Below are 15,642 nucleotides of genomic sequence, written 5' to 3'. Positions count from 1 at the left end.
TTTTAATATGGCTGATACGGAAGTATGTAGAACTGTCAGAGAAGAATGATGATGTAGTGCTACCATATCGGAGATATATTTGAATGCATTGAATTGAGTCATTAAAACATTTAAATTTTATGGTATTCAAGCCGATTTCGCTCTGCGTCGTGTATTCATTGAGCGTTTTCCGTCGTATGTTTCTAACTTGAAGTATTGCTATGCTCAATCTGTTACACGATCATGTTAAATAACTACACTCTCTACTATAATTTTTTACTACTTTTCGAAATTGTACGCCTTCTTGGTACCAATTTTTTCAATCAAGTCGTGAGGCAAGCAGAGAACGTCATGACAGACGTCCTCTGAGGAAAGTTGACGATGTTCTCTGATACCATATTCAGACCGACACTTAATCACACGATTTCGGCTGTTGAATGGATTATCCCACTAATCTTAAAAATTTATCACGATTTCGCCATATAAAAATAACAGTTCCAAATCACTTCATTGAAATGATTTGAAACTGATCCACGCTAAATCTCTCTGTGCGACTCTGATTTTGCGCAATCTACTTGTCAGCACTGGAAATCTGTTACATTATCAAAGCTGATTTAGACACTACAAAGGGAAAAAGGAAAACAAACAATTTATTTTAAAGCAATAAATCTAATTTCACCTGAAAATCGACTTAACAAATGAAAAAATGCATCCATTATTTCTATTATATGGAAAATATTAAAAAAAAAAAGACAGCAGTGAGAACACTGTTGTGTTATGAAATGCTTAAATATAATCTAATCTTTTAAATTTTCGGTCTGAACATGGTATGACGTTCTCTGACTGCAGCGTTTCGCATATGTTGACGCAATTGTGTGGTTACAGTAAATATATTTAAGAAACACTTGGCAGCCCAGAAAATTTTTGAATACATACAAGAGAGCTCATCTACCGCCACCATTTTATTTCGCTTTGAAGTAGCCCTCGCCATACCATTATTTCATATATGAGAAGTGAACAAACACCATTTTTTCTTGTGAATAAACTTGGTTAATTAAATTAAGATAGTAAATTCTTACCAAATTAAAAATGATTAAGACAGAAAATATTTATCAAGCGGCCCATAAACCTGAGGTATGTAGAAATATTAAGAAAATGAAAATAGGTACCAATAAGTGTTCATTCGAAAATATTAATACCCGGTCATTATGTCGTGATTTTAATAAAATAATGGATTTATTTTGTTAATAACTTATGTAGGAGCACCAAAATGGTGGAGAGGTAGAAGTTGATCACCTTCGCAAAATGTTTATTGGAGGTTTGTCAGCAGTAACAACTGAAGAGTCTCTCCGGAGTTTTTATAAGCAATGGGGCGACGTAGTTGATGCTATAGTTATGCGTGATCCAGCAACAAAGCGTTCCCGCGGATTTGGATTTATTACTTATTCTGACACGTTTATGGTAGATCGAGCGCAAGCGGCTCGTCCACACGTAATTGACGGCAAGTAAGTATCCGCCACATTTCTCATTTCAGAAGTGTACCTTGCAAATTCTTAGACAATGAGTCACTTATTTTCGCTAATCATTTCTCTCACTTTTTATTAAAAAAAAATTTAAGGCAAGTAGATTCGAAGCGTGCATTACCTAAACCTGAATTAGGTAAACCAGAAGCTAGTACAACGGTGAAAAAAATATTTGTAGGAGGTTTAAAAGAAAATCATGATGAACAGGCTTTAACAGAACATTTCTCACAATTTGGCAATGTGGTTGGAGTTAAAATTTTAACAGACAAAACCACCGGACGCAAACGTGGTTTTGCGTTTGTGGAGTTTGATGACTACGATGCCGTAGACAAAGCAGTTTGTAAGTGTCTTAAATCTCTATAAATAGTAGGGTTATGCTAATATGGCTAAATTTTTTTCTTTAAACACAGTACATAAAAATCACACAATTAAGTATGTGTTGGTTGATGTAAAAAAATCTGTTTACAAACAAGAGTTAGCCAAGAAACGAGCCACTCAAGCACAGCAAGCAGGTGTACCACCAGGTGCAGCACCTGCAAACGGGTATCAACAACCGGCAGCTCCGTATGCCCAACAGCCTGCTTATGGCTATCCACCACAGATGGGTCCACCGGCATATAATGGATGGGGCGGTTATCCTCAAGCTGCACCTCCCGCTGCTTATCAACAACCTCCACCAGCAGCTCCCGTTGCTGGATACGGTGCTTATACAGCGCCGCCGCAAAACGGTGCAGCTCCAGGTTGGGGTGCACCCGCCGCATATCCTGCTCCTACCGCTTGGCCTCAAAATGGGTATGCAGCGGCTCCCCCTGCCGCTGCCCCAGTACCACCACCTACAGCTGCACCTGCTGCTGCACCAACCGTAAATAGTTGGAATGGAGCCGCCGCCGCACCTACTGCAGCTGCTCCACAAAATTTTGGTGATTACCAACAGTCATATAACGGTGGCCCTCAAAAGGCCGGCAGCTTACAAGGAAACCGAATGAACCCTTATAGTGTGTCGTCGGCGCCTAGTTATGGTAAGCAATAAAAACTTTTAATTTATTTTGTCTATTAAACTTATTTAATCATATTCCTCTTTGAATACACCGAAATAAGTTTATTTTCGTGTTCATATTATCGCTTTATTTAAATTTTTTATGAAGTATTTTAAGATTGTTTGGTTAAATATTATATATATTTATCTTGTTAGTGTTACAATAAATCAGTGCGAATCAACTGAAACTGTCGAAATAATGAATGCATTCACCATTCGAAATATCTTAAAATTTACAGATGATTTAGCTGTTAAGATATGAGTATATGCTAAAGTAATATATTAAACAATTGTATAGATGCAATATTCACAATTTTAAAGATTTTCATCACATGTACTGAATCATTTTAATTATAAAGACATCAAACCTACCAATTTCTGTACAAATACTACTAGAAACTACAACCTTTTAAAAATAATCAAAAATTGGTTGCTATTGTTTTTGTCGAAATTAACTTATTTTTCTACAAAAATTTATATTAAAAATTAATATTCGCAGGTTCAACCGCTTCAACCGGTTACCTGAATATGTCCAATACGACGGTTAAAAGCTCGTCAGTGAACACTGGCTACAAAACGCAATCTTACGTTTCTCAGACCAAGCGTTCTTATTAAATTATACGCTTACAAGAGAATATATCTGCAACAAGTCAAGTCGGTACAGTAGAAAGTGTATTTTAAAAATTCCATCGACATACTATTATGTAAGCTTGCTACAGCAGGTATGTTATTATGTAGTTAACGCAGCATTCACTGCTTCGCTTCTATGTTATAGGGCTAGGAAGCTAATTTGTTCCTAAATGCCGTAATATATTCCCGTTTAAGTCTTGTATTCAATATTTGTCAGTGAAGAAAACTACAACTTTTTGTCTGGTTAAATCAAATTTAATTAGTTCCAACACAAATATCTGCTCGCTGTTTTCGATAACTTTGTTCATTGCGTTGCGAAATTTTCGAATTTTTGAATTCGAATTTTTTTAAAATTATTTCGACCAACTAAAATACATTTTTCAAACTGAACACAGAGAAAACTAAAAGCAGAGAAAATCATTGAATGGCATCTTGAATTTTGGAAAACGCAATAGTCTAAAATAGAGGCATGGAACTTAGAAATGTGAACTGTTGTGTCAATATATCGAAATATCCGTGGTATATAGAATTTGTGCAGTTTTTTGTGTACCATATTTGTTTAGTGTTTGTATAATATACAGACTCCCTGTTAATAATATAGCTTTGTCTTTATTTTGTATGTTTCGTAATCCTTAACCATCGAAAACAATAACATTTACATATTTATCTATTTATGCATTTAAAAATCAATATTTACCAATATATATTATACAAAAATATCTTTCTTTATTTCCCATATAGGCATTTAAGATGTATGCTTATACATAACATTAATGTACTACTACATAGATAACCAGAATTATTTTAAGAGAAACAATTTAAAAAACAAAACAACCCAATCCAACCCCAAGAAAGAAAGATTTACATAAAATGCACTACGTACATTACATAGAGCAAAACAAAAGAACAAAACGCACTTCATTAAGGATGATTTCCGATATTTATAGTAATTAATATATGAACATATGTATTTTAAAGCAAATATCTTAAATAATACATTCGCTGCTATGTACACATTTATTATATAGCGTCCAAAAATTATATAGTAGATCGCTTATCTAGATGATACTTAATATCGGATAAATATTTCCATAAAAGTCAGCGTGCTAACGTTTTGGTAATAAAAAAAAGTAACAACAAATACTGAGGCAATGCAGTTCAAAAGCGACGAAAAAAATATTTGAACGTATTCAGCACAACTTGGATCCAAATTGCAAACAGCAATTAGAAACTCACCTGCATTGAAACAAATATAGACATTGGTTCATAGATTAAGAGACTTATTTAATATTTCAGCACAGCTGTAAAAGCGCTTTAGAACTAGCATGAAGTAGAAAACAGTTATAACGAGAGGAATAATTGCTGTTGTACTTTGCGTTGCAAATGAATTTTGTAGGGTTTTGTTTTATTTTATTTTGCTTTGTATTTCTTTTTTTTTACATTGAACTAATATAAGAGAACTGAACTATTTGTTTAACATCCATGACAAAGAAGTTTTAGTTTATAAAGAGTTAACAGCCTTTACTTTTGGCACTTTAGAATTCCAAAGTGTATGTTTTCTTTCCTTTTCTATTAACACTTGCAATATTTTAAATTATAATGCAGAAAAAGTTCGCTTATAGTGACTGCAAAATTAAAAAAAAAAAAAAATCAAGCAAATAATAAAAGGAACACTTTTATACTTTAATAATACTTATTGTGTGTGTTACAATTTATATTGTATTTAATAGTACTATGTATAATTAAATTTATAATGATTACAATTAAAAGCTGAATTACAAATAAAGTATACTATAATCACATTTCTATGGTATATAAGTTTTATTGCATTTTTTACTTAACAACTTATTTGCTCTTTAAGTGCAGGTATGGATATCTTAACAATTTTTTGTATTTCATATTGGTATATCAGCCTCCTTATCAGTATTTATAGAAAAGTATCGCAACGAATTATTTATGAAACATTTTTACTTTTCAATTAACAAATAAACAAACGAGAATTTCCGGAGATAATAAAAACTTAAACGAACCTTGCGTAGTCCCATATTTCATGCAATTTTTTAATTAGGTCTAACAATCCAGAAATAAAAACTTTTGCTTCTATTGAGCACTTTTCGTTTAATATGTAAAATATTTGTAAAGGAAATTGTTTACACAATGTATTAAAACATTTTTGTACTCTTAATACCGTTTACTTATCACGCTACGCTACCTTTCTTCCGAATCGTTTCTTATTTGTATAGACGCTCAATTCTCTAACATTGGTATTTGTTTTCCTAAAAATGTGTGTATCTCCATTTGCAATTGAAATGTGCAACAGGATTTATATTATATGCATATTATACTTTATTATAGTTGTAACCCAACTTTTATATTTTCAGGTATTAGAAATATTCAACTTATCGTGTATATTACAGAAACAGTATTTTCTACAATATTTTTATTCGCACTGCTACAAATATGCCGCTAGAAAATAAACGAACTACCAAATCTATGTATGTGTTGTGTATATATGCTTTGTATCTTGCTCCTATGTACTACATATATTCTTTATAAGATATCGCATATACACCTATGTACATATACATATATGCCTAAGTATGTAGGATCTTGATCTCTACTAAGTAAGTAAAATAAAGCGTAAGTAAGAGTAAATATTTCCTAATTATTATAATTTTTTAAAGGACATCCAAAAGACCAAACATTTACAAAAAATTAAGCTTTTTGTTATTAATTGAAGCTTCTTGTTTCAAAAGTTTCTTTAGCTGTTTCATTTGGATATTTAAAACACATTTTGGAAATGCAGAAAATATTTTATTTAAACTGTGCTGGTTACATATGTAACACAACCAATTATATGTAGAGACATTGCGTTTTCCACAGACAGACTTCTTTTTGAATGGCAAGCTCTTTCAAAATTTACACAACCATACTAATATTCATAAAAAGTATCCAACTAACTCAACCAAACTTTTGTTACTTTGCTTCCAGTGTAATTATAAAAAACTTTATTTGTGATTTTCATAAACCAAACAGGAAGTTAGTATATTTTTTTCATAAGTATGTATGTGTATACCAATTTAGAAAAATATGACATTTTTAAAAAGGTCGCATTATTTGTATTGATATTCAAAAACTCACCAACATAAATACAATAACGTATATAAAGTATAAATATTCCTTTATTTTATTGTTGTCTTTGTAAAGACCTAAGCTAAACTATTTAAATTTTACCATGAATATATTCATTCAACTTGATAAAATAGTACCAATTGCATACATATACATATGTATATTTGAATATTGAATGTATATATGTTATAGATACAGATTCGGAAATTTAATTTTGTTGCTTACTTTTACACCTACAAGTTTATACATGAATAAAGATTTTTTTATATTTTAATGTTTCTTTTTAAGCACGAACTGGCGAGGGACAATGGTAAAGCACAGTAGCAGTCGACCGAGGGACAGTAAATGCGAGTAGCCACTTTTGAAAAAATAAGATTTCAATTGTGAAGTTGAACACAGCAATCGTTCGCCCGAGGTGTTGTTTTTAGTGTGACGAAAGATGACAGCGACCAAAGTGAACGAGGTAAGTAAGAGTAACTTTTTACAGACTTACCGCTCCATCGGTCCAGTAAATTGAAAAACATATGTTACTTTTATGAAAATCAATTTGACAAATGTGAAATAAAATTGACAATTAGTAAAAAAAAATAAAAATACTGTTTTATTGTGAGTTTATATTTATTTTTTTTTTATAACATCAAACAACCAAAGCACTTTGGCCTCCCTTTAATCAAGCACCAATAAAACTTTCTAAACATACATAGATTAGCATTTATTAATGATATGAGGATACCGACTTCCTAATTGGTATATAGAATATGTTAGCTGTAAATATTGTCTCCCCTCCTATTAATTTTATCCCGCACTTTCGAGATATGGCTTAATGTATTTCGCTACCTAAGATATATCAAATCAATTCACATTTCCTCTCTATCAAATATGTTCGATGCTTCATATTCTAACTGTGCTCGGGATCTGTGTTAGTAGCAACCAAACATTATACTGATTGATTATTTTCATCCTTTCGGTTATTCCATTCGAGATGATATGGTAAGTATATAAAATAAATATCAATAAATAAACAAAAAAATCATGATTTCGAAGCTGTATGTTTAATAATGAATCTTTGTAGACAAATCAATCAAATTTGCAGCATAATTTTTATAATTGACTTTAAGCCTCAGTTTCTGCAACTACCCCTTTATTGGTTCTAAATTTCTTTTCAGTGAGCATTCTCTTAAGGTCTGAGAACAGGAAATACTCAGTGAGAACCAGATCTAGAGAATATGGTCATTGCGGAGTAACTCGAAGTACAAATCAAAAAATTGTGACTTCGCACTGGCTGAAATGTGACACGGTGCGTTGTCTTGAAGAAACAGCACTTCCTTGTTCTTCACGGTCCCACGTTTTTGTAGTAATAGTTGCTGTTGATGGTTTTCCCCTTTTGAAGATAGTGGACGAATATTATACCACGTGCATCCCAAAACATTGACCTTGCCAGCCGACTTTTACGTCTTTCCTCGCTTTGGCTCGGCTGACTATCGATTAGACACCGATATAAAGATGTTTAGCCATGTTTCATGCATTGTCACATATTGACGCGAAAATTTGATTTTATTACGATTTAAAAGACGATTGTTGGGTCGTGAGCTTGGGCTGCACCCACTTTGTCCACAGCTTTCGTATACCCAAACAATCATTCATAATATATCTTATACATTGATATTCTTAGAGTATCAGCTCCCTCGAACAAACCAATTTTACCGTTAATTATTTTGGGGAATTTTTTGATGTTTTTGGTGGTAATAGCTTTTTTAGGGCGTCCACTGCCTTCATCTTCCTCTGTGTTCATTTTGCCTCGTTCAAACTTAGCAAAACACCTTTCAACGGTTAATTTCATAGGATAAGAGCTCAAATAATGTTGACCAATTCAAGCCTCGGCTTCAACTGTACTTTTATCCATTTACCCAAAACGCTATATCTCATAGACTAATAAATAGACAGCTGTCAAATTTTTGCTCGTATCTTTGACTAAAAATCATATGGATTTAATATTAGTGGTATCATCTATGCATCAGTCTACAAACTGTTCAATACACCTGTTAAATTTCAAATTTCAAATGCATTCCCACTCGTTAGCAATAAGAACACATCGCAACTGAGATTCAAACATATATTTTATTAATATTAATCAGACGCACCTTAAAAGTTACCATGTTTACTTTTCTGTGTTTATATTTTTTAAATAGTAAACTTTTCTAAATTTAATTTATAATTTTTCAATGCATTAAGCACTAAATTCAGAATTAGTTTTATCTTATATTAAAAAAAAAAAAGTTACCATTTACAAGAAATACAAATTTACTTTAGTTCGCTTATAACTGAAACGTTATAAAACATTTCCAGACAATTTTTTACTTTACTACTTTTAAGTTTCGTTTTCTTCGATTTAAATTCTTTTTGTAATAAGTTTCACGAGAGTTTTCGTTTTGTGCGACTCATTTTTGGAGCATTTCCTTATTGTTAATATTTGCAAGAGTTAAAATGGCATGCATATGAAAATTTCGAGTATGGGAATTTATAAATTTAGAAAGCTGTTCTTTTAAATGAGAAAAGCGAGTAATAAAACAACGAATCATATTTAAATAGTTTTATTTTATAACGATTCTCAGAATATATGTATCTTTTAGTTTTGTTATAAATTATGTTTCACTCCATCGATTTATGTATTTATAAATAATAAGTTTTATAAAACATTTGCGACCTGAAAATATATGTTTTTTTTTATTTTAAATGCTATGATCCACTATTTGCATGTTCTTTATGACATAGAATTCAATAGGTAAACTATTTGAATGAAGGTGCTGAGGATGTGTAAGCGCTGCACCTATTTAATAATTATCTCTCAATTATATGAAATCAAGGATGAATATAATCTAAAAGATTTGCTAATTTATACCTAACGAAGTCCGTTTTGAAAATATCCAATTAAAATACTGAAATATATAGAAGGGATTTCGCAAACATAAAAATTATATACTTATTATTTTCAGTTTTAATAACCAAGAATTTCTAGTTTCGTATAAAGCAATAGAGACCGAACAGAGTCCTATTGTTTATTAAATGTATTAAAATATAGAATGTCCTAAACCGACATTATGCATTTCTGTACATAATCCATGGTTATAAGAAACTAGTTTAAAAACATATGCGATTGTTGGTACATTCAATATTGTATTTTTTTGCAGCAACCTTAATAAATTATCTTTCGAATCCTAGCCAATCCTGAACTGTTTTGAATTTTGAAATGAAAATTTGCAGAACCTATGTAGACGCACATTTTGCAAATCTCTTTCACGTAAATCAATTTGATTACATAGCTTTTTACAGAACTTTTTTTTTTTTTTTTTTTGAATTTTTAGCATTTTTCGATTTTTTCGGATTTTAATTTTATAAACGTACGAATATTATTACTTATTTAAGTTTACTTTTTATTTGTTTAAACGTGTTTATTCGGATTTACAAGTCTTTCTTTTGCTTTTTATTGCATCTTTTATTTTAGTATTTTAATTAGCTTATGGGTTGTATTAAGTTTATAAATTTTTATTTTAGATTACTTGTAAGCTACGATTTTTTATCCTTACGATTGGGGAAGTGTTTTTGTTTTAGAATAAAAGTATCAAAATTAAAATACGTACATGATAATGAAGTTTGTTTTATTTGTAGATTGGGTTCAAGAGAAGAATGATTTTCTTTTATTTCCTTTGTTAGTATAAATTAAAATATTAAATAAAAATTTACTTCAATATATAAAACAATAAACTAAATTTTGTGATATTTGTATTACAAAGGAAAATGATTTACCGTTATGAAAGGGAGTGATGAATATAAAATTTGAGAGAAGCGATTGTAGAAAGCGCCAAATTTAACGAACAACAAAAATGGTAATCGATATATTAGACGATCATGATTGCATGAGTTGTTTGTTTCTTTTTCTCGCAAATTACAGATTTGGACTTGATTTGGTTTCCTGTTATGATTTTCAATTATTTCGCAAGCAATTTTAAATATTTCTACTAAAACAAAAATTAGTTTTAGAATAATATAATCTTATAAAGATTACTGCGGTTGCTGTTGTTTCTGTACTGGTGGTGTTGATGGCGTTGGCGTTGTTGCAACAGCAGCAGTTACTGTATTGTAGCGAGATGTCTGCTGCTGTGGATGATAGAAAAATATTAATGGTTAGCGCCGTGTGCCATAGCTGTTGCCGCCACTGGCTCCTGAGGACTGTGCACTGTTTTGATTGCCTCCGCGTACTTGTGGACCATTGCCATTCGTTGGACCGCTGCGATTCTCGTTGCGATTGAAACCGCCACTGAGGCGTGGTCCACCACCACTAGATTGCCCTCGGGACATGCTGTTGCTGTTGGCACTACTGCCACCAGCATTTCTCATCATGCCGCCGCTGGTTCCGCCGCCGGCAGAATTGGATAGTGAACGAGATTGAGGCCCTCCGCTCATGTTACGTTGCGAATTATTCATGTTTCCGCCCATGCTGTTGCCTCCCATTGACTGTCGTGGCGGCATATCGTTATTTGGGCGCATTGGACGCGGCTTTTTTTCTTCAACATTTAATTTCTGGCCGTCAGGAGAATTTTCTGGGAAGTAAAGCGGCTGTGAGGAAAAAATATTTAAATATTTTAAATTCTGTCATTAATAATAATAATTATCAACTCGTCTAGTAATAAAACTTACACAATTGGCTAAGCAGTTCTGAACTGACTCGGGATCTTCATAAGTAATAAAGCCAAAATTCTGAGGATTCCTTACGCCGGGTGGTAGTTTACCATTAGCTTTTGACATAACTCGCAATTCCAGAACCTGTCCGAAACGTCCAAACAAAGCCTTCAACTCCTCTTCTGAGGCATGATGCGGTATATTTCCAAGAAACAGTTGTTGGTTGTCAGATTGTTGGGCATTGCTTGTGCGGCGTGGTTCATATTCTAAATGAAAATATATATTTTTTATGAAGTGAAAAATTCATAGAGAATATACTTTCTTCCTACGCCTTGACGTCTAACTTACCTTTATTGATTCGGGATGCATTATTGCGTTGGGGCAATGGTCCTCCTTGCGTAACTGGATTCATTGTGTTGCTGTCAAGACGTAATGAGGAAGATTCACTATTGCGGCTATTGTAGACCGAAAGTGATGAGGTTGAATTGGAATTGGACTGGGAATAGGTTGTGCTGGAGATGGTGGTCGCAGAATGGTAAGCATTATTTGATGTTTGTTGTTGTTGCTGCTGCTGTAATTGCTGTTGTTGCTGCATAGCGGCAGTGACGAAACCGCTGGGCGATGAGGAAGTCGACTTAAACAGATTTGCGTACGTCTTGATCTCATTTTGTTGCTGTTGTTGTTGTTTAGCAGCTTCATATTTTTCCTGCTGTTGTTGCTCATTAATCGTTTTAAAATCGTCAACAGCCGCTACGTTATCAGTTGCAGCCAATAGACCGGCTGAGCCCGAGCGAGGTACTGATTCAGTATTGCTGGTCAAACTGGAACTAATGACGCCATCTTCCAAATCTAAAACCGATGACTGTTGAGCGATCTGCGTTTGTTGGATCAATGGTTGTTGCAAAGGTTGTGGTTGTTGTAAAACTTGGGACTGAACCAATGGAGATTGTTGGAAGCCTGGAATATTTGCAGTTGCCGGTACTGCAACGGGAACAGCAGTTACTACAGCAGTTGAACCAGTTTGGCCAGCAATTACTGGGGTAGCTGCAGTCATATTTGTAGACTGCTGTACCACAGGTGAAGCAGACGGTCCAACAATCTGTTGTTGTCCTTGCCCTGGCTGTTGCTGCTGATTTCCAGTAGATAAGAGATCATCATGCCCAACAACACCATTTAGCTGAACCTGCTGCGACACAACGGCTGTTGGAGCGGCTGCTGGAAATGACACAGCACCAGTTGCCTGTGCTGCAGTACCAGTCAATAAGGGAACTGGACGACCGCCAGAGGCTGGCACCGAATAGTAAATGGCTTGTTGTTGTGGTGCACCAACGGCTGGCTGTGCACCAGTTTGTTGTGGCAACACACTTGTACCGGCTGTTGAATTCACCACCTGTGTGGACAGTTGAGCCAGTTGTTGAGGCTGTTGTTGTTCAGCAGTAGCAGGTCCACTACCAGTGACTAAGTTTGAACCGACTTGTTCATTTCCCGGAGCACCTGCAGAAGTAGCAGCTGATTGTTCATGTTCTTCGTCATGTTCCGTACGGGTTTCGGCATCGTTCTCCTCATCCGAAAATACGTCTTGATAACGAAAAATATCATTATGAACATAATATTTTTTCGGCGACTGCGATGCTAATACAAAAGTTTGCGTAAAGCGACGCATGGGCTGACCATCATTGGACAATTCGCCGGTAACCTGTACGACAACGCCATTACCTAGTGTGGCCTGAGCATCCACTTGACTTATCTTGGCATGGCAGTCATTAAAATTTAGCTGCTGAATGCGGTTGTAGATGTTTCGCTGACCCACCACCAAAGTTGATTCGCCGTGTATAAAGGATGAGTTGTTATTATAAAAACGATGCAAATGACTTGGTGCACGATTAAGCAAGGTATAGTATTGGCGCACAAATTCGCGGCCAACAGATTGCGGAGATGGCTGTTGTGATTGAGTTGCATCCATTACCATTGCGTTTTTCTCTTAAACTTTCGCTCTCTTGCGGATTTTTGGTTTTACTTTAATTGATTCACAAGGTAAAGTCCAGCAATATGCGGATGGCGAGCCGTTCAATAGGCAATATAAGGGATAGAACCAAAAATTTTAAGCTTCGTTTTTGGTGGATAATTTTTAGAATCTTTAATAACGGTAAATGTCCTTCGGTTGTATCGCCAGTTTGTTGAAATAACCGAGTGCGATAATATATTCGAGCAATTTATACTAAAATAAAGAACAAATATTACTTTTTGTATTCAATAATTTTACGAAAAATTTTAAAATATAGACATTTCATATTGCACCTTTTTCAGTCGTTGCTTAACAAAAATGTAAAGAATTGAGTTAAAAAATTTAAATTTTATTGAAAAATATTTAAGATTTCAGTTGACCCATACAGCATAATTGATAACATTAGAGCAATTTTACACTATCTTCAGACTTAAAAACATTAGATTATAAAAGGAAAAAAATATATGTATATTCATAAAGAAGACAGGACTTCGGTTGTTGTTCCGTACAACGGACGAATTTCAATTTTTATAGAAACCGTAATCATTAAAAGCTTTAGTAGGAGAAGAGAACTTTTTTGATTACTCTCATTCCATGTTATTTATGGACAAATAGCGCTTTGAGTTAAGTTACTAGGTGTCAAGCGATCACTGATACGAAACTTATACAGCTATTTTGTCTAAATTTTTTTATCTCGTCCAAAATTTAAAAGCACTAAAAGAAACAATAAGGTAGTTTTTATTGAATGAAGTGTATCATGTAGCGATATCATTACAGCTATGGCTGTTATTTTGGTAGCTGGAATGGAAAGAGTCCTTGAGTAATTTGCGGAATGTGACGATTTGATTTCCTAGCGCGTATAAAATTCAAGATATGTCTATCGTGGGAACGTTATAATCTCTTCGCATTTTATACACAACTTCTTGACAATCGGGTCTACGTAAGCGAAAATGATCTTCCACACCTCCAAATAATTTATGCCGCTAACACAAATATAATATAAACCTATTTAATTATGACAGCTTTTCTTCAATCCTTATTATATAGACCTTGAACAATCGAAGCGGTACAAAGAGAAATTAGCAAATCTGTTGTTGTTGTAACGATCTGATATATAGCGGTACACGAATTGTGAAATAAATTTAGGCACAAAAACTGAAGACAGTTTCAAAAAACAAAAAACAAAATTATTACTCAATGTGGTTATAAACCTAGTCTGAACAGGGTTTATTGTTTGCCACGGTGTTTTCCCAGAAGCAGTAATATACCCGCCTAAATGATTAGCGTAACGCGAAGAGTTGATTTATCTACTTAGTATATACGCTCTAAAATTAGCAATATAACATAAAGCTGACATACAAACTAAGCGATCAAAATAAAGTTCTTGAAATTGAGAACTTTTTTTCTTTAAAAGTGTATCTTCACATTGTTCAAGGCTATATCTGAAAACATTTTCAAACCAACCGATCTAAATCAAGTTGTATGGGAATTTTTTTTTATTTCGGAAAGTTATCCTACTTTATAGAAATCGAAGTTTTTCTTGTTTTTAGCTACAGTATTTACCTATCACAAAATAATGATTATAAAGACGCATATATTCAAGTAAAAAAATAATTTTAAAGTATGAATATTTGATCCATATTTTCAAATAAAATAAGACTTGTGTTTGAAAATATTCGTTTACACCTTTTTATAGGTTGTATAGGTTTAGGCTATTGCTGCTACAACAAATAAATAAAATTAAAAAATCCGAAAAGTGGGGTATCGAACGCTAAAAACTTTAAGCTCTTTGAGGTTAATGTAGAAAAGGACTTATGAAGTATGTAAATGTCAGACACGCCGCAACACAACGCATTAGCAAACAGAAAGAGTTAAAACACTCAACATACTGTGGCTTTAAAATAATTAGTTATAAATCCTAGTCTAAATATTATATTTTTTATTCCATAAATTTATATTAAATGTCGATTTTACTTACGCTCTTTTTTGATGGGGGAAGCGTGTGGTTTATGAATAGGTTTTGTAATGCACGGAGTATTGCTTTAGCTTAATGGTGTTTAATTATACAGCATGTGTTTCTTCTATTTTAGAGTTGGTATCTACGCGATTTTCATTGAAACTAAAGTACTCTTCCTGTTATATCAACAGAAATGGATTGAAAATCTGCAAAATCTTTTGTTGTCCAAATTATTACAATCAACGTTTTCTTGGTGTTTCTCCGGTTCCCTCGTTTCTTCTTCAACGTCTTCTTCTTCTTCACTGTCGTCGTCGTCTTTTGGATACAATGCAGTCGTTTCGGCTTCCAAATTCTATGCCTTTCCCTTGCGAGAATATATTTTAATTATTTGGCAAAATCGCTTCCCAATATACTTTCTCACAATCTTCTTATTGATTGATCACAGTTGCAATTTATTTAATTGTATAGTACTAATAATAAATTTTATTTTAATTTAATAATGCAGCTCGAAATTGAACAAGTATTAAGTTGAATTGAAATGAGACAAAATTGTACTCACTCTGTGCACTATTATTTTGCTCCATGGCGTGAAATGCGTTTTTCTTCGTACGCATATACTTGTCTTGCTTACTCTTGAGAAATACCGAAATACAAAATATTTAGCGTGCCATGTACCTATATTTTATCCACAATGAAAAGCGTC

At 33.3% G+C, this 15,642-nt stretch overlaps 2 protein-coding genes across 4 annotated transcripts; one reads left to right on the top strand and one right to left on the bottom strand.

Moving 5' to 3' along the window:
- Positions 1-910: 910 nt before the first annotated feature.
- LOC108972550 (ribonucleoprotein RB97D-like) lies at positions 911-6,870 on the top strand. 3 transcript variants are annotated; one of them, XM_018939182.1, is made up of 6 exons: positions 911-1,113; positions 1,240-1,484; positions 1,598-1,842; positions 1,913-2,521; positions 3,038-3,260; positions 3,910-4,818. In XM_018939182.1, the coding sequence occupies exons 1-5, from the start codon at positions 1,069-1,071 to the stop codon at positions 3,151-3,153; spliced, it is 1,260 nt and encodes a 419-aa protein (XP_018794727.1). In that variant the 5' UTR covers positions 911-1,068; the 3' UTR covers positions 3,154-3,260; positions 3,910-4,818. The 3 variants fall into 3 exon arrangements, with proteins under 3 accessions (XP_018794727.1, XP_018794736.1, XP_018794744.1); XM_018939191.1 differs by lacking the exons at positions 3,038-3,260; positions 3,910-4,818 and adding an exon at positions 6,589-6,870 and having other exon boundaries at positions 912-1,113; XM_018939199.1 differs by lacking the exon at positions 3,038-3,260 and having other exon boundaries at positions 913-1,113.
- Positions 6,871-10,209: 3,339 nt separating this feature from the next.
- On the bottom strand, positions 10,210-15,494 carry LOC108972544 (ras GTPase-activating protein-binding protein 1). Its single transcript, XM_018939172.1, has 4 exons — positions 14,961-15,494; positions 11,326-13,195; positions 10,996-11,243; positions 10,210-10,914 (listed from the first exon to the last, which is right to left on the bottom strand). The coding sequence occupies exons 2-4, from the start codon at positions 12,944-12,946 to the stop codon at positions 10,483-10,485; spliced, it is 2,301 nt and encodes a 766-aa protein (XP_018794717.1). The 5' UTR covers positions 12,947-13,195; positions 14,961-15,494; the 3' UTR covers positions 10,210-10,482.
- Positions 15,495-15,642: the final 148 nt, after the last annotated feature.

This window comes from Bactrocera latifrons, unplaced genomic scaffold (genome assembly GCF_001853355.1).
Source record: "Bactrocera latifrons isolate USDA-ARS-PBARC rearing strain unplaced genomic scaffold, ASM185335v1 scaffold_11, whole genome shotgun sequence".
NCBI classification, from domain to species: domain Eukaryota; kingdom Metazoa; phylum Arthropoda; class Insecta; order Diptera; family Tephritidae; genus Bactrocera; species Bactrocera latifrons.
This window is presented reverse-complemented; position numbering and strand designations above follow the sequence as displayed.